The sequence below is a fragment of the Silurus aristotelis genome (assembly GCF_946808225.1).
Source record: "Silurus aristotelis genome assembly, chromosome: 6".
NCBI classification, from domain to species: domain Eukaryota; kingdom Metazoa; phylum Chordata; class Actinopteri; order Siluriformes; family Siluridae; genus Silurus; species Silurus aristotelis.
In genome coordinates, this window is record NC_139579.1 from 21,831,812 (window position 1) to 21,850,867 (window position 19,056).

The following is a 19,056-nucleotide window of genomic DNA, read 5'->3' on the forward strand; positions in this document are numbered from 1 at the left end:
CCAAGGTTTGACTATGTAATTTGTTTAAAATATTCAGAAAAATTCAGATTCTGTCTAAAGTATTGCAGTACTGAATTGCAAAGAGACAAAAAATGTTTTGTATGTGTGTCATGTCTGTGGTTTCCCCCAGGCTCAATAATTCGGTTGAAAGGAGGCATCTTACACATGGCATTGATGGACTCAAGTGGCTCTCTACAGCCTTCTGCCTCTGAGTGCTGGTATGACCTCAATGCCCCTGAGGAGGAGAGGGAAAAGACACGGCGGCGCCGGCCTGCCTCACCCTCTTCTTCTCAGGAGAACCAAGACACCCACTACGCTGTAGTCTGTTCTGAGAAACAGGCCAAAGTGGTGGCTCTGCCCTCGCAGAACTGTATCTTTGAACACAACATCACTGAGACCTCGTACGTACTGAGGGCCGACGTTGTGGTCATGCCTGCTGGAATCTGCATCGCCTGTTTTTGTGCCAACGGCCATATCATGACTCTGAGGTATGCATATGACTCTGCTGCTGCCTGCGATAACATTAAAACCTTTCCTTCTGTGCAATCATACTGCCACACACAATTTTTGAGCATTAACTGGCAAAATCTTGTAGGTTTTTTTTTTAGCTATACCCAGCCTCTTTTCTTTCTGTCAGTTTGCCCAGTCTGCGGCCGCTACTAGACGTAAACTATCTGCCTCTGACGGACATGCGGATAGCCCGAACATTCTGCTTCTCCAACCTGGGTCAGGCGCTTTATCTTACCTCCCCCACTGAGATCCAGAGAATCACCTACAGTCAGGAAACCTGCGACAACTTACAGGTCAAACATCCTTTCTCACTCATTGTGTGTTTGCAAGCCTGTCAGATTTATACACAACCCTTATTATGCGTGTAGCTTGTAGGCAAGATCAACAAACATAAGTTGTACGTGTGTTGATGTTTGCAGGAAATGCTAGGCGAGCTATTCACTCCAGTTGAGACACCGGAGGCTCCGAACAGAGGCTTTTTTAAAGGTCTTTTTGGAGGCGGAGCCCAATCCCTGGATAGAGAGGATCTCTGTGAGTATCAGCAGCACACTCTTGAATGCATCAATAACTTTAAAATATATACAAGTACCAAATGACTTGACTCATTCTACTGAAAAGGCACCAGTGGCCTGGGACCCAATACATAGCTGTTAAAATAAGATGTGGACAATTGGTGCAAGATTTGGTGAAATCGGAAATTGCAGTGGTGGCTTTGTGGTCTAAAAAAGAAACTAACCAAGTGAGGGTTAATGCTGTACGAAGCATTCTTTGAGAGTTACATATTTTAACATTTACAAACGCAACATTTAGCCATTTTGCAAACACTAATCGACTGAGAAAACTGTTAAAGGTACAGTTATACAAACCGGCTGGTGAATCTGCAAAGAATAATGACTAAGACTCATCAGTATTGAGAAGGACAATATTAAACCTTTGCAATTTTTTTTTCTCAAATAAGCTCAAATCCAAGCATTAATATGATTTTGAATGCATGTCTGAAGATGTCTTTGTTCTGTAACTCGACGGCTGGTGGATTTTTATATTCTCAATCAGAAATAAAACTGATAAAATCCTCCACAGTTATTATGTTTATTCTGTGTGTTGGGAAACACCCACATCTGATTATATAATGTTTCCATTTTTAAACATGAAACTGTTGCTGAAACTTAATCCCCAGCTCTTGCAGCAGCATCATGTCAGATCAATGGGCATTAGTTCCAAATATTCAGAACTATCCTTGTTTATCCTTGGTCTTGTGATCACAGTTGGAGAACTGGCAGCAGGGAAGGCCTCACGCAGCCTTGCCCAGCACATTCCAGGGCCAGGGAGCATGGAGGGCATGAAAGGCGCAGCATCAGGAGTCGTGGGCGAGTTGGCACGTGCCCGAATAGCTCTCGATGAAAGAGGGCAGAAGCTCGGTGAGCTGGAGGAGAGGACGGCAGCCATGATGTCCAGCGCAGACTCGTTTTCAAAGCATGCACATGATGTAAGTACATTGAATAAGAATATGACACCCAAATGATATAATGAAGTTTTGACCTTTGAGATTTTAATGATGATTTAAGGTGGGGGGCAAAAAAAAAAAAGCATACTTTTTATTCTGTCTTTCAGGTGATGTTGAAGTACAAGGATAAGAAGTGGTATCAGCTCTGATCGCCATGCAGAAAGTCAGGGGGATGTTTGTCTCGGGGCTGCACACCCACTCCACTCCCTCTCTTCCTCCTCTTCCTTTGTCTCTCAAATGTAATGGTTGTGTCTGTTGTTCTCGAGATCAACACCACATTGTTTTCTCAGTCCTCCAACACAGGCTGAGCAGAGGGACTAAACAGAGAGTGAGAAGGGAAGAACCAGGAAGGGGGAAAGGAATGCCAGCAAAAAAAAACCCTTCAATTTCTCTAGATATGGAATGTGAGAGGTTTGAGCACTCTTTCCTGTCACAAAGATGCTCTTTTCTGTTACAGGATAGAGGCCTCAACATGATTTCTGGCCATGTGACCTGCTCTCATAATCATTATCTGTGCTGTCATTTTGTCACTGCCATTCTAATCATAAAACCACAAAAAAACAAGGGAAAAAAAAAACAGAAAAAGATTGTGATTATTTCTATAAATGAATGGGGCCAGAATAGTTGAACACTGAGCACAAGTAAATGTTATGCCCATAGCATTGCCTGGTGTAATGCCCTCTGATTACAATGGATTTAAATAATAGCATGTCTAGTGACTTAGAAACCTAGCATTTTACAACTTTTTGTTTCTTTTCCTTTTCACATGGACAGAAGGCTAGATGAAGTATGATGAAGTGTCATTAATTCCATCTCTAAAAGGGCTGGTAATGTGCTGTAACAACCACATAGCATGTGATCATTTCGGCCAGATCACAAACTGGCCAGTCCAAAGTAGAATCATGCCGGTCTTTCATTTCTGTACTTTTTCATAAAGCACATCCTGTTTTACACTGATCAGATCCCTAGAATTCTATTAGAAGCTTTTGGTTAAGACACACAATATGTGCATCCAAACATATATTAGGGTAAATGAACTGAGCATGACCTAATCACCTGCTGAATATATGTAGTTTATGAGCGGTTGCATATCATACACTGGGGAACTATATCCTGGAGCATGTGTACTATTTTTGTGGCGAAACTTGATTAAGACTTGAAAAAAAAGTGCGAGGCATGACTTACAGTATGTGCCTTGTGATGACTGATGTAGTAGATTTTCCTCACTACCAGGCAGACACTCAAGAATGTTCTGTGGATACGTTGTAGAGTTTTGCTCCTCCTCCTGTTTCTCCCATGATGCTTCAGCTTCTTTGCTGCACCACTCCAAAGGAGACCCCCTTAGAGCAGCTCCGCAGTGATACTGCTGTACAGGCCTGGTTCCATTCAGCAGTCCTCAGGTAGAGGAACGATATATTTCTCTTCAAATCACCTCCATCCCCCCCAAAAGTTACTTAAATGCATGAGTTTCATCCAGCTCAGAGAACCGACTATAGCCATTTATGTGTTAGCTGCAGAGGAAGTGACCGAGCGCCACTAAGCAACTCCATGCTGTTGGTCAGCATTTCCCCAATCTGTACCTGAGAGGGGTTTCTCTTTTGCCTTTGCTTATCATGCAAATATGCTAACCTCGACCTATGTGTGTATCTGTGAGTCTTTGTGAGCATACATATATGCAGGAATATATGTGTGCTCACATATGGTTGTAGAAATGCCACAGCACCTGATTATTTGAAATTCTAAGTTGAAACTTTTGTGTTATGTACTTGAGTTTTTTCTTTCTTTCGGTTTGTGAGGTGCAAGAAATTGCTGCTACTTGTTTATTTAGGAGCATATTTTTTGGTTCTCTATTTACCAGTTAAGGATGCCGCTTCTCCATTCTTTTTTTTTTTCTTTCCCAAATTGCTGCCAAATGTTGTAAATAGTTGGACATTTGAAGACAAATTTGAGAGTGCTAGCACAAAGCAACTAGGGATGGTCGCCATGTTCTTGTCTGACACCAAAGAGTTGTTTATCTAGTATCTGATCGTCCAAACTCAGAGGGTCTGACCTGCTGGGATGCTTGTTGTAGAGATAATGAGAGAATGGTGTCATGACCTCCCTAGAAATACAGTGAGCTGCTCCGTTGCTTGCCATGACCTTTGTGTAAATACCTACCAAAATGGCGAATTTTCAGCGTTGAGCGAACTGAAAATGAATTACGCTACTGTGCTTCATAATCTTTTTGTTTTATATGCGGTTGTGTGGTTTTGCACTATATGTTTTGTATTATAATGACATGAATGTCATTTTATTGATATTTTTGTAGTTTGTATTGTAACTATTTTTTGACATTTGTTTCTTTTAGAAGGACCAAAACATGAGTAAGCAAGATGCTGAGATGTGTTAATGGCAAGCTTCAAGGAGTGTCTTCTACTCTCAGATCTGTCTTCATTGTCAGTTTAATGATATGATATATTTATATATTTGGAAAATATATATATATATACTTTTAATTTCAGATATTTACAAATAAATACTTTTAGTATATTATTTAAAGAGAATGGTGCGTTTTAAGATAATTAGTTGTATATATTCTCCCTGAATATCAGATATCAGATTGAAACACGTGAAGGTGAGTGGCCAACTGCTTGTGGTTCTGTAGACGGAGGAGCTGCTTCAGCTCTGAAGCTCTGTGTGTCCGAGACTATAGGCCATTTCTGTATACTGTGTGTCCTTCAAGTTTTCTTGCACAAAAAAGGCAGCATGATACTTAGTGTTTACAAATTTGAAACATTCATAATGTATACCCTTTACAGACTATGTCTAATTTCTGAATCATGTTTAACAAGTACAGATCCCATGTATCTTTTGTTTCTCAGTCAGGCATGGAGGAACATATTTAACGTGTGTTGTTACATTTTGAATTGTTCAGCGTGAGCATACTTCGCCAATACAGTACTCCTTAAAACCCATGCTCTTCTGTTTTCTGGGGAGAGGGTCTGTTTTCTTAATTGCCATGTTTGAAAGTTTCTGTGGGGTGCAGTTTTCCTCATAATAGCAAAGTTATTGTACAGTTTTATTAAGCAAAATTTCACATGGATGTTTGTCTTAATATGCTGCCACCTACAGTCTAGGAAATATGTTGATTATACATAACTGTGGATTGGAAAATAAATGTAAATCAAACAATTGTTGATTCTTTTGTCTTCATGTGTATTTCTGTGAAACAGATTTTTTTTACAGGTGTTTGCCAACAGGGTGCCATCATTTTCCCCACTGTTTATAACAGTATAGTGGTACCATAATCTGGATGTTCACATTTTAAATTCTAAATAATTCAGACAAGAAAAAAATCTATAAAACAATAATCAAACTGACTATTACCTCAGCTTTACACATGACCTGTACAAATGTACACATTCAAAGATGCTAAAAAACATTTTTAGTTTCTTGTGTGGCCATGGTACAACAATAACTTAGCATGGGTTTTCAACATCAAACATGATTTTTAAGAAAAGCCAATATAGCAACTAATACTTTTTTAGCCTCATTTTGATACTGTATGTATATTGTTTTTCAGTTATTCATCCTTCTAATAAAAGCCTGCATAGTTTCATTGACATTTGAAATTGATTTTGGAATCAACATCAACATTTAAAATTGATGGATTTTGGAAATGAGGCAATGAAAATTGGTAAACAAAGAGCTCAGCTGGGCAGTTAGCATTTTTAGAACCTCTGGCAAATGTGAATTGCAGATGCAAAGGAAACCTGGGCCATAATCCGTTTAAGAGATCAATCCTATACAAGGCACTTTAAACTGCATCTTTCCAGCTCAGCTATTTGTAGGTCTAATTTAAGCTAAATTAATAAATGACATCCTATAAAGAGCCATTTGATGTAAATGTATATCATTATCTAATGTTTATTTTTTAGCTTTGGTAGAGATATCTGTACATGATACCTGTAGGGACATCAACATATTTTCTTGAATCACTCTTGATTTCTCATTTTCTGTTTCTCAGAAAACATTTACTTTTTGTGCCTGAGGTCCAGTAGTTGTGAGCCCACATGGTGGCAGGTGATGCTCTTATCACAGTCAAGAATCCACATCACATCTATGTTACTTGTATGGGGTGAAAAAAAAATGTTAAAGTAGCTATCACCCAACAGCTCTGGAAAAGCTCCTAATCATAGGTTAAAAACTGGTGTATCCCAAATATTGAGCCTAATCAACAAGACTCTGAAGACAGCCAGATGACCGCTTTGCTGCATAATACCCACGTTAATTAGCAAAGATATTTCCTGCCTGCTCTCCCTTCTTATTCAATACTTTCTCATTCTTGATTGAACTAAAGGCATGGGGGAACTGCCACTGACAGTCCAAAGCCCGAACCTTGGTGTAGGTTGTGTTTTGCTGTGGTCAAAAAAGCCCTTAAATCCACACCATCTGTGGAAAAAAGAGTGATTGGTTCTCATGAAGGGTTTTTTAGCGGCCAGTTAATTGGACAAAAATTTGATTTTTTTCTAGACTCCAGCCAAAATCTATTATTGGATGGATAACCTACTTTATCCATCCAATTTTAAACCTATTTTAGCCATTGCCTTCCTTCTGTCCACTGGCGCAACAGCACTGTTTCCTGAGCTGTCAAAAAAAAAAAAAAAAAAAAAGGATTCCTCCATAGCAGCGCTCATTATTTATTCATGGGAACAGTCAGCTCCTAGAACATCTCAATGTGTCACCATTGGCTTCACCGCTAGATGGCTGTCACTCACCATTTATGAGTGTGAATGTTCTGCCTATAATTAGCAGCCTCCACAAGCCTCTATCTCCAACTGGACAGCTTTCAGACCTCATAAAAGCTTGGCAAACTACATCAGCTCCCATGTGGGTGGTCAAAACAATAACTAGAGACTACAAAATTCCATATGCCCTATTTTATTCGCACATCTATCATTTTTAAAGGAGGATCGTTTACTTGCTCCAGAAAAAGTTAATATTGAGAAATATTCCCAGATCAGTCAGCAGCATTATACCTGTATTTCTTTGCTAACAAGAAGAGTAATTTACTACATCACATATTGTATCTCAGTGTTGAACAGACACAAATACAATTTAATTTTTAAATACAATTCAATTGTAATACTTACCAATGTTTAACAGTTTAACATCCAGAAAGAATCTGAGAATTGTAATTCCTTTGTTCTGACATTTCTTGAGCCCACATACATTTTTTGTGTGCAAAGGCAGAATTAGCCTTGTTAAGATTAGAGGGGTTCAAAATTATGGCATACTTGTTTATAGGTAACTGGTTAGTTGTAGTTCATTTCAGGGCTTGGCCTTTCAGAGTATATCAGATGAAACGCAATTTCACTCCTTCTCAAGATGCATTCATGGGAATAGAGTTGAATACTATTTCAACATGCACATCAATAATAGGAGAATATTCTGTCTCTCAAAAGCTGCTACTAAGAGCAAAACATTATGAAGTGGATTTTGTTGCTTTAACTTGGTTCTAATCACAACTTGTAAAAACTCCATATGGGGAGCTCACCCATGATTCATCCTGTATGTATTTCCCCCACTTTGCCTGTTTCTTGCAGGATCGGCTCTAGAGCCAACATACTGTAACAGGAATTAGGAAGAAATTATTATTGAGGACAAATGAATGAATACTTGCATATACTGTACTTGAATTTACTTATTATTTTACTTGATAATGTATTACATTATAATCAGAAACAGGGTACATGAATAGAACATCTACTGTCTGCATGATAAAAATGAAGCTTTCCTAATTAAACTAGCAGAATATTCATATAATTATTCTAAAGTATACCAAATGGCTACTCTCAAACCTGGCCAACCTGTAAACAGCTAAAACAACAGCCTACTACAGCGGTGGTGAAATTGGCTATTTGCACATAATAATGTTGCAAATCTTACCAATTTTACCAGCTTGTAATGCTGGTCTGTTGTGCAGTGACTGGTCAAAGAAACCTGGATTTTAGGGTAGTTGTCTTGCAACCTGCATAAAAAAATAAATAATTTTTGAAGCTTGGATTGTTTGTTCATGCCATTCAGGAACTGCTGCTGAGAAATAAATGATTAAGCATCAAAACATCAAATGCATCAAATGCAAAAGGATATACATATACAAAGTTATCTCACACTGCTCTGGTACAGTAGACAATCCAAATGTATTTGTCACAGCAGATGAAAACACCCATAAAAGTGAAATATGTTTAAAATTATAACAAATAAATTCCAGGTTCCCAAATGCTGCAAAGTAAGTCTACTTCCGTGTGCAGTTGTCTTATTATTATTATTATTATTATTATTATTATTATTATTATTATTATTATTATTAATTGTATTAATTTAATTAATTAATTAATTAATGTATGTATGTATGTATGTATGTATGTGTGTATTATTATTATTATTATTATTATTATTATTATTATTATTATTATTTTATTTTATTTTTATTTTTATTTATTTATTTTTTTTTTGCAAATCCATATGATTTACATGGACAAATCTCTTGTTAGTGTGAAAGCAGGCTGAGAGAATAATTAACAACTACTTTCCAGCAATCATGTGAGAATATTACACCTCTACCTCATTTTGGTTACAAATATTACTTGATGATGCTGAACCAGATGGCAGATGATACAACGTGTATCATTAAGACAAGGCACTGCAGAAACCCTTGAGAAGCTGGTAGATCATCAAATGACAGATTAGACGACCGATGACAGGGTGATGTGATAATGTCCCAACACATGTCCTAATGTGTTTTATGTCTTTTATATCCCAGGAAATTACCACGTTTTTTTTTCAATGATTAGAAATTAAAGAATTGCACTATTTCTTTGTTTAAAATTAGGTCAGATTTGTGTAAAACTAGTAATTAACACTAACAACATGACCAACATGACTGGTCTTAGCATTCATTCAGGTAAATTATTTGGATTTACAAAAAATATATTAATAAAGACACCTGTACACCAAAGTAGCGCTGTTTTACTTTGCAGCAGTTTTTAATAAACAGCTTGGACTAGGTATTATGATTCTGAACGTATTTCACTTTCTCGGGTGTTATCATCAATAAACTTGGATTTTGCTAATATCGCGCTAAAAATCATTATAGCATATTAAATAAATAGCATATCATAATTAAATAGCATATTACTGTATACATATTATATGATTTCATTATTTATTTAATTATTGCTAAATAATAATAACTCCAGGCGCCATAATACAGAATCAGTGCGAGCTTCAAACCGATTAGAGTTGCGTTTCCTCAAGTGGCCTGTAAGAGTCGCTGTGGAGTGAAGGAAAAACAGGCACACATGCAGCCTGGCTGCGTGTAAACCGCACGCACAGTGAGAGAGGCCGATCAGCAGACACACGGACGCGGCGAGGCAGGTACAGACCTACTTTCCGTGTGTTTGTGTGTTAGGGATCCGCGTGAAGAGCTGCTAGGTTTCTTTCCCTTCGTATTATAAAACTGCGTAAAGACTTGCAGCGATGTCGATGAAACTAGGTCTCGGTGGGTAATTGGGTGCAAGATCGGAGATTCATTGACACTTTGTTGGAAACGCAAGTGAGAGTTTAGCGAATTGAAATCTTAATCCATGGAGAAGATCCGCAGATCGGGTTCAGCGTGAAATGCATGCAGCGCTTTCAACTTTACCTGCAGTGTTACATTTTTTGCCAAGTTTGTAGATAAAAACTTCCGATTGAAGCATCCTCGATTTACAATGTAGCCTCGTTGTGTGCAGTTCATCCGCTTGGCATGATCCAGAGACGCAACACACCGCCAGTGTTTCTGTTCTGGAAACGCACACTTTCTATCCACTTCTCACAAAGGACGAGGAGGATCATGCACGCACTGCAGCTCCTCTAACTGGACTTCTTGATTTCCCCCCCTCCTCGTTGTTTTTGGAGAAAGTACTAAGAATGATGAGCAGCGGTCCTACTATAGTTTACGAGTGGTTGAAAACCCTGCAGCTCACCCAGTATGTCGAGTCTTTTGTGGATAACGGCTACGACGACCTGGAGGTGTGTAAGCAGATTGGAGATCCTGACCTGGACGCCATCGGTGTGTTTCCTCCGCATCACAGGCTCAAAGTTCTCCGAGCAGTGCAGAGACTGAGAGAGGAGGACAAGAAGCTGGCCCCGGGTCTTTACTTTACCTTGGAGCCACTTCCAGATGTCTCCAATGTCTATGACAGCAAAGCCACTGGGTCCCATTGGGAAAGAGAAAGACTTGAGCTGTCCAATAACAACAATCTACTGCTCGGAGGCCCTGAAGATCCAATGTCTTTCCCGAAACTCAAGCTCAAGATCCTGATCCGAGATAAGCTGATCAAGGATGGGATAGATCTGAGTAAGCCCCCTTACTCCATTAAGGTGTGTATAAGCTTGCACCTAATTGATATCAATCCTACAATTTTTTAAATATATAATTCTCAAGCAGCTTCCATCTACTGCACTTCATGACCTTTCTAACACTCTATAACAGTGGCTTTGAGTTGTGCTTTTTTTGTGTAAAACTTCAAAAACCAGCACCACTTTATGACAATTATACAGTTGGACATGATTTCAGCTCAACCCGTTTACCGAGCTTCACATACTTTCATCAGAGTCCACAGTGGAACATAATGCGCATGGGGCTGTTTTGGGCCGTATTTCCCTGTTTCTCATTTCCAAACATTCCTTCATGTACCACGTACCAGTGTTCCCAATTGCTTGGTGTAGTTGTGTCTGGAGCTGCACGAAAGCAAAAACATGGTCTCTGATAACTGGTTTTGGAAAGCATTGTTTTATAGTAATCATACACTGCTACACCGTAAGGAGACACAAATACAAATGTTGTAGTGATAGGCTTTAGATATCAGACTGTCTAAATGTATCATTTGTTAGTAGAGTCTGCAGTGTTGGGAGGTGTTATGTCTGAAATCAATAACCCAGAGGACATAGACAATCTATTATGCACATTTAATACTGATATATTAGAGACACAGCAAATGTGTTAACTTAATAAAATGGTTATATTAATTATTTTGTTTATATCTGGTGATTTAGTCAGCAGTCTTAATATATTCAACCAGGAAACAATGACTCATGTGGGCAAACTGCTCCACAAATGTATTGAAATGCATATATTTTGTAGTATTTTATATTATGGTGCCTGAAGGGGTTTGGTGCTTTTACACGAATCTTATTAGAATTAGATAAAGTTTGATCAGGTATAGGCAGATAGGCACGTTATTGCTCTTGTAACATACAGAGTAAGCTCTTTTAAACAATTTGGTAGTCCGTGAGCTATATAAACCATTGCTCCTGAAACCTGTAGCAGCGTGGGACCTCACTGAGAGCTTGTCATGCTACAAAACGGAGCTTTCAATGGACTCGTCCTTTGCTTTTGTTCCCAGGCCGGGCTTAGCTTCTGCTTTGCGTCTTATCAGCACATTTATCAGAGTGGCTGGTCTCTAGTGACAGATGGCTGTAAATGGCTTTATTGGGGTTTGAGCATTACCCCAGAGAGCCATTTAAACTTCACATTGAATGCCAAAGGCATGCCAATCTCACCAGTCCTCTTTATATGTCACCTTCTGGCTGTGTTTGCAGTGTGCTTTTTTGCTTTTTTAAATGTTCTCCGATTTTGGTTGTGTTTGTTTTTGAATACATCACAAAAAGCTACCACAGAGTTGTCTTATCTGGAGCTGTTGCTGAAATTAGTTGACAGATGAGTGTATTTAGTAGGTTGAAACAGCAGAATAAGGAGGACTTCCAGCTGTTATTATGTGTTTTTGGATTGAGTTTGGCAGTGGGAATTAAACTTGTTCTATGCTTTTGTCTGTATTCTTTTGTCTTTTTTGGGGACAGTAGGAAACTGATCTTGTTGTTATGTTTGACTATTATCTCCTCAGCTATGTTTGTATTGTTCGTCATTAAAAACTTCAAAGTTTGTCAAAGTTTAGCAGTTGTTTGTTTTTCTTACCAGCATGTAACAGGGAGATTCAGCTCTCCCTTAATCAGAAAAACATGGCTTTAATTGAGGAGAAGCCAAATACATATAATACCTTTCACACACTATTAACATTTTGTCATGGATTTGATTAAAGCCATGCCCAGACATTATTGTAAGTTGTTTTGTTTTTTTTGTTTTTTTGTTCCATACAATGTCAGCTCTGTGTCTGTCAGCATTTTAAGACTCATGTTGAACTTTTCTTGGGATTCACCCACATACTGGGTCTGCTCAGTTTTAAGACCAGGATGTAAGAGCAAGAGAAACAGATGCTTAATCAAATGTTTAGATATATTATTTAGAGTTTGTAGGACTGTGAGCATTTTAAAAGTGTGGGCTGTACTGCTGCTTTATGTTGGTTTATTACGTGGTATATGTGACCTGGTTAAAATGTTTTATGGTAAAGCAATATAGGAAGTAATATCTGTTAACAGAATATTCTGTCTTTATAACCTCTCATAACATCTTATGCTTTGTGTCCATCCAATCGAGATTCTCAATATCCTGATATCTTAGGAACGACTGGTTGAACGTCTGTAGGATTGATGTGAAATTATAATTGGAACCAACAGATGGACTGATTCGATTTTGGAATTGAGCCAAACGTGATCAAGGCCACAGCAAATGTCTGAAATTGTTTTTCTTCAAGCTTTTTTCTTGCTTGAAGCATATTTTAAGGGTATTTCAGGCACAGAAATTTGTAACCAGATGGACTAGTCCCCGTCGACACCGACAGCTTTGAGCTCTACTAGTTATTTATAGCAGAAAACAACTACATGGTGCTTATGTTTCATTTTAGGCATAAAAAGAGATGTATTTAGGTCATGCATAAATTGTGTGTATATATATATATATATATATATATATATATATATATATATATATATTTAGGATGAAGCGTAACTGTATGCAATAGTGATGGTATTCTCTATCTAGTCGCAGCCACAGAGTATAAATTCAGTTATGCTAGTAATATTGAGTATTGAACACTCTAACAGCTTTTCTCTGTCAGTTAGGCTTTAAATGTCCCTCTGTTTATTCTCACTCGCCCGAATAATAATGTGTTTGTTTTATGTGTGTGCTGTGGGTTCCTGTTTAGCGTGTTCAGTAAACAGTGATTTTGGAGCCTCCCGCTATAAAGCGACTGACTGCACTATAGTTTGTACTGTAGCAATGCTTTTACATTACATTACTTTACAACTGATTTTTTGTTTTCGTTGGTATGTAAATGGTTGAGCTCCTTCTGTTTCTTCTCGCTTAACTACTGCACATCATTGTTCTAAACAATACCTTACAGATTTGTGTGTTGTGAAGTGATATGGAAAAAAAATCCAAGAGGCTCCTTTGTAAATTCCAGACTCTTCCTGCTGACAGAGTGCAGGCTCACTTCAGACTAGTTTCACAATTTGCAAAAGTGCCGGAAAAATTACACTTTATGACCCATGTCTGACCTTTTATTTGATTTGAAACAAGGGATTTCATTTGTATTAGTCTGGAACACTTCATAATTTGAGTTAGTCAGGCTTAGGCACAGTAATGGGAGCAGACTATTTTAGAAAATGGTTTACATGGATTAGTGACAGGATAAACCACTAACATTTTGATCTAGCATGATGCCTTGAATGCCATTAAATCTGATCGAATTTGTTCTCTCTGTCGCTTGGGCCAACAGCGCAGTGATAAAGATGAAGAATAGATTAATAATCTGCATTCGTGCACTTATGTGATTAGTCAATAAATTATGCAGAATCAGAGACCTATTCTGTTTTTCTACCATCCACCTCAAGGTTTGATGTCTTGTTCTTTTTGAGATTTGTGTCAGCGTGGATATTTGAGTTACCAAAAACTTCCTGTCAGTGCAAACCACAGGACCATTCTCCTCTGACCTCTGTCATGAGTAAGACTTTTTCACCCACAGAACGGACACTTACTGGATGGGTTTATGCCACTAGAAAGTGAAGGCATTATATTTTAAGGTTTGCTTTTCAGCCCAAAATTATTTTTTAGCATTTGTCAAGAATATGTGGTTGAATGTTTGTCGGATTTCTATTGAATTATCAATATATACTTCTATATATACACAGCCTACAATTATTGATTGGTCCAAACAGGTTCGAGTTTACAGTAAAAACAAATGTCTGAAATAGCACAGAGATGTTATTCACATCATGTCAAGGAACTTGAGGCCCATGTTTTGTGAATGCCTGCATGTTTGTATGATTTATATGGAATTATATTACTGTAACCGGCAGCTGAACTAGTTAGATTTTGGAATGGGTCCCAACCGGGTCATGGTCACAGCAAGATCATATTTGGAATAGTTCTTTTTTTAATACCATTATTCCTGTTTGAAGTATATTTTATGTGTATTTGAGACATTAACATTAAAGTAACAAGAAGGACTAGACTTGAACACAATAGCATCAAGTTGTTTAATTTTCATACCTTTCTGTTGTGTGTAAAAATCCCAGGTGGTCATAAGTTTGGGAAATACTCGACCGACCCTGTCTGTTACCAAAATTAATACTGTGGTTTAAGTCCCTGAGATCACATTTAGCACTCATTCTTTTGTTTGATAGCTTTGTTTTATACATTGTGCTGCTGCCACATGATTGACTGATTTGTATAATTGTGTGACTGTTCAGGTGTACAAGTATTCCATGTAAAGGAGCCAGTTGGTGTGTATGAAGTCTTTAAAAAATTTCTTTTACGTTTTTTTAGAACAGGTAATGCCTTGGCATGCATGTGAATGGTGCAATAAAGTCAATCTTATCTTCATGTCTGTGACTAAAAAACAGAACGTATGAGTAGACGTCTTTCTATAATGTGATCTTGGTTGATTGAGGGGAAATGTAGGGAAACCATGCAGTTAAAGAAATTAAAATGTGTGAAACTATGCACACATTGGGCTAAAATCTCTTGGGATAATCTAAGAATTTGAACTATGGGTCAGTGTGTGCAGCTGGATCTATGCTAATGCTGAAATAAGTGCCTTTGCTGCAACACAAAAGTTGTCCATTATTTGTGTTATTGCAGCAGCATTTCTTCAAAATAACTTTTTTTACTGCCATGATGTTCAGCATAAACAAGATGAACACTTTCAACATTGATGTGCTAGTTTATATAAGTGACACATTTGCCGTCTCTTGTTTATCTATACATCACCATTTTTCTTTGTCAATGATTCCTCAAAAATGATTTTAATTCTTTTTTATTAATTTATTTAATTAAACCTGTCCTGTGACTATGAGCTTTAACACCCAGATATCTAAATTTCAAGCATTGTGCAATTACCGTCTCTTGTACAATTTTAAAATGGCAAACACTTCACATGGGTGCAGTTAATTTGAATTTTCAGTTTAACAGTCATGCAAATGCAGATGTCCACAGTCTGTTTTTGCATAATTGCCAAATAGAGTTTTTGGTCACAACTACCAGCTGGAAAACACTGATAAAAGTGACCTGAAATTGTGTAAAGAATTATAGAAACTGTTTGTTTTGTGGGTCTGTACTGTGATCGGTCTGTAAAATGTGACATCCAGAGAATTGATACAATAAAAATTAATGTAGTGTTTTATTTATTGTTGGCATTGTGATCACGTTGCCATAAATGTGACCTTTAATTGGAGGATTATATTTTGTATATAAACAACCCTGAGAGGGTCTAAATATATAATTAGTACCTCATATCACTTTTTGGCTGTTTGTCCACTGTTTTTATTTTGTGGTGGTGTTATATGCTGCTATGTTTTGTGTCATCTGTGTTTAATTACACTCTCCTTGGGTGGTTAATAGTTGTTGGTAACTGTAGCTGTACAGTTCTGTATAATACTCTTATTGGTTTCTCTAGAAAGGCCTTTAGGGTGCTAGTTTATTTCTGTATCTTCAGTGTATCCTTCCAGGTCTCAGTAATTATGCAAGATAATCAGTTTAGTTAATTAAAATCTTTTAAATACTATTACATTATGAAACTGGGGTAGTCACATGTTGTGTGGTGTGGAAATAGTTTGCGTGTGTTTGTGTAGACAGGATTTTAAATCTCATTTCTCATAATTCAAATGCTTCAGACAGCCAAAAACCAGCTGTCAAGGCAACTGTTTGTGTTCTTGGTGAATGAGTGAAAATGGTTTTAAACACTCTGAGGAATACTGGACCTGAGTGTTTAACTATAGAGCTCAGATAATCTCCCCACACTGACTAACGAGGGCGATGGTGTTTTCAATGTAGCATCTGCAACAGCTTGTGTTGCTAAAAAAAAAAACAAGATCAGCAGAAAGTGAGTGTATAGGACAATGGTGTACATTCAGTGTGCTATTTAAGACCATTTTGTTTTGACCTTTGAAAAATGATCTCTTGTACACTGTTATTTGTGGGATAACACAGCTTTTCCCCGTTGCACCAAAGTACTATGAGAGAAGAGTGTGAACACCAGTAATTATCTCCTTAGTACTGACAGGGCTCTCCATCATGAAGTAAACATCGAGTCCACATTGGCTGACTGCCATACAGGCCAGCTTTAGGACGTGGCCCAGATCAGCCAGCGCAGACTCATCCCTTGAGGAATGCACTGTACAGCTCAGCTCATGCCAAATCCGGTCATAATGCTGAGGCTTGCTGTTCACTGCAGCTATTTACACTAACCAGTTCTTGGACTCACTCTCTTTCTGCTCTTGGGTTCTAACAAGCTATGCACATAGAGAAACCTGTTGAATTTTTATTACATAGAAGTCGTTTCTATAACGGATAGTCGGTCCAATGAGGATTTGGTGCTAATGGGTTTTTCTTCCTTTTCTGCACTGTAACACTAATGAACTGTTAATTATGGGCTATGGGTATAGTAGAAGTAGGATAGAAGTAGGATATAAAGGAATGACAACTTGATAATTAACTTTTGCAGGCTTGCTTACAACTCTGTATTATATTTTATTCGCTGCTTCTTTTTCTGTTTTCTTAACGTTATAACGTATTTCTTTGGACATGACCAGAGGCTCTGTTTTTTATTATTCTCTTTGTAGGAAACTGTATGCTTTGGCCCAGATTTTAAACATTGATTGCACAACTTTATGTAGAACTGACAATTTTCCCAAAGTAATACAATATGAATGTTGCATGTTTGGAAGCTCCTCTTTTTCTCTAGCCAGTGTGATTCTTGCACTTGACATTAGACACATGAGACACTGTGCGCTTTCAGTGGAGATGACAAGCCAGCACAATACCCAAAATGTGCTTTTCCGCTGAATTCACATGTAAATATTTGCCTTTGTCACATTGAGGCAAGGCTCTCTGGGGAAGTGTCTTGTCATACAAAACCCCTGATGTGACAAATTCCTGCTGCTACCGCCAAAACAATAGGCAATACTGTCATCTGCACAGTACCAGGCGCCTTTCTGAAGATTTGCAGCCTGCGCCTCTCCACCACTGCCGTCAGGATGAGCCGCGGCCGCAGGCGGCTTCAAGCAGTGGGGGCTCAAGAAAAAGCTCTAAAGGCTTTGCACAGCCTCAGCACCTCAAAGACAGCAGCTGCCTCTGTGTGGCAAGACTGAAAGCTCTTTTCATTCAGTTTCTTTAATGCCAGGATCAGCTTTCAGCAAAGCATTTTGTGCTGCACTAAAGTAAAACTTTTTTGCTCAGATTGCTTTCCAGATGTTTGACACTTTTGTGTCAGATCGCTTTATGATGGCAGCCACCTTTGATAAACACAAAGTCATTAGCACCACTGATTTATGATGGTTTCCTCCATTTGATCCGGAGGAGACACTTGAGTGTAATCGTAAAGCGAGTGGGAGTGGGAGTTTTCTTTAATGGATTAACCTTGCACCCGTGCGAAGGACATGGCTATAGACAGTTGATGTACGTTGCTCTGATTTACTTGCAACTGGTTTCATATACATTTGCATGAAAAACACAGTAAATTTTCTCTTAAATGCTCTTCTCTTACACATATCCAAACCTCAAGGCTAGCTTGAATCGGTCAGCTGCACCCAGATCTGTGTGTTCTGTTGTGTGTGTGCATTTGTGTTAATAGGGGTGGGAAGGGGGTGGTGCTTCTCTCACTCATCTTACCCACCTCGCCAGCTAAAATCTGCTGGTTAGACCATGTATCCATGACAACACAAATGCCTGAATCTGTCTGTATTATTGAGCCTGGGGGTTGGCAGAATGGGCTGCTGTTCTGCCATACTCACTTTGACTGCAGATGCTGGGATTGTGGATTTACGAGGAGTCCGCAGTCCAGGATCCCTTTGTATTTCATTGTTTCTACACTGTTACAGTCACTGCATTGTCAATTGTTTTTGGCAGTGTAAGATTTAAACCTTTCAAATATTCATAAAAAGCAGCTTTATTTAACCACCTCCTCTAATCAGCTTCTCCCCCTCATATCTGTCTGGCAGGCACACTGTCCTGTCTCACACCTCCACAGTACTGTAGCCCTTAAATCAGCCACCTGGCCTCTTTAGTGTTGCATGTCCCCACACCCCCAGCACAGAATAATGTCCACACCTCTCCACTCCTTCCCACTAAAAGAGAAGCCTCATTCTCACATCCTGATGTGATTTACTTGGCTACTGTCCATTTGTGATTCTGATGTCTGTTTTGTCATGTGAAGCATGGAAGTGTTGAATTGTACCTTCAGTTCCAGTAAATTAAAGAAAATATGTGGTATTGTCTCAAGAAGTATTTTGTTCCTGTTCTAAAATAACTGTATTTGAAATGTGTAAAAATATTTGTAAAATGTTTTAAGTTGTAAAATGCTCATGTAAAAGAATATAAAAGTCGTATCTTAGACAGGAGAAAGGAGCTTGACTAACCCTAACCCTGATTGTTAGGGCTCTTTTTCAGCAAGTAAGAGGGGTGGTTTAGGGAGACAGGGATTTGGTGATATTTACACTGCTCCATCCATTAATTGAAAAGGCCAAAGAGAGCTTTAGGGCTTAGAACCGGCTGTCTGAAGACTAAGTTGAGCATCTGTGCCATGCAAAAGATTAATCTGGACATCAGAGCCTCAGAGCATGGT

At 38.3% G+C, this 19,056-nt stretch overlaps 2 protein-coding genes across 8 annotated transcripts in view; both read left to right on the plus strand.

Moving 5' to 3' along the window:
- The window catches only part of stxbp5b (syntaxin binding protein 5b (tomosyn)), a 33,064-nt gene extending 27,879 nt beyond the window's left edge, over positions 1 to 5,185 (plus strand). For all 5 annotated transcript variants that reach the window (XM_083545466.1, XM_083545468.1, XM_083545467.1 and 2 more), the window contains 5 exons: positions 131 to 488; positions 638 to 803; positions 930 to 1,041; positions 1,776 to 1,996; positions 2,122 to 5,185. In XM_083545466.1, coding sequence (XP_083401592.1) covers positions 131 to 488; positions 638 to 803; positions 930 to 1,041; positions 1,776 to 1,996; positions 2,122 to 2,163 — 899 coding nt within the window. In that variant the 3' untranslated portion in view covers positions 2,164 to 5,185. The remainder of the gene's footprint in view (positions 1 to 130; positions 489 to 637; positions 804 to 929; positions 1,042 to 1,775; positions 1,997 to 2,121) is intronic.
- Positions 5,186 to 9,307: 4,122 nt separating this feature from the next.
- The window catches only part of sash1b (SAM and SH3 domain containing 1b), a 64,031-nt gene continuing 54,282 nt past the window's right edge, over positions 9,308 to 19,056 (plus strand). For 2 of the 3 annotated variants that reach the window (XR_014534219.1, XM_083545471.1), the window contains exon 1: positions 9,458 to 10,420. Coding sequence is in view for 2 of the 3 variants with exons in the window: in XM_083545471.1 (XP_083401597.1) it covers positions 9,968 to 10,420 (453 nt within the window). In the remaining variant the exon portion in view is untranslated. Of the gene's footprint in view, positions 9,434 to 9,457; positions 10,421 to 19,056 lie in introns of those variants that run through there. The other variant, XM_083545472.1, reaches the window with a different exon arrangement.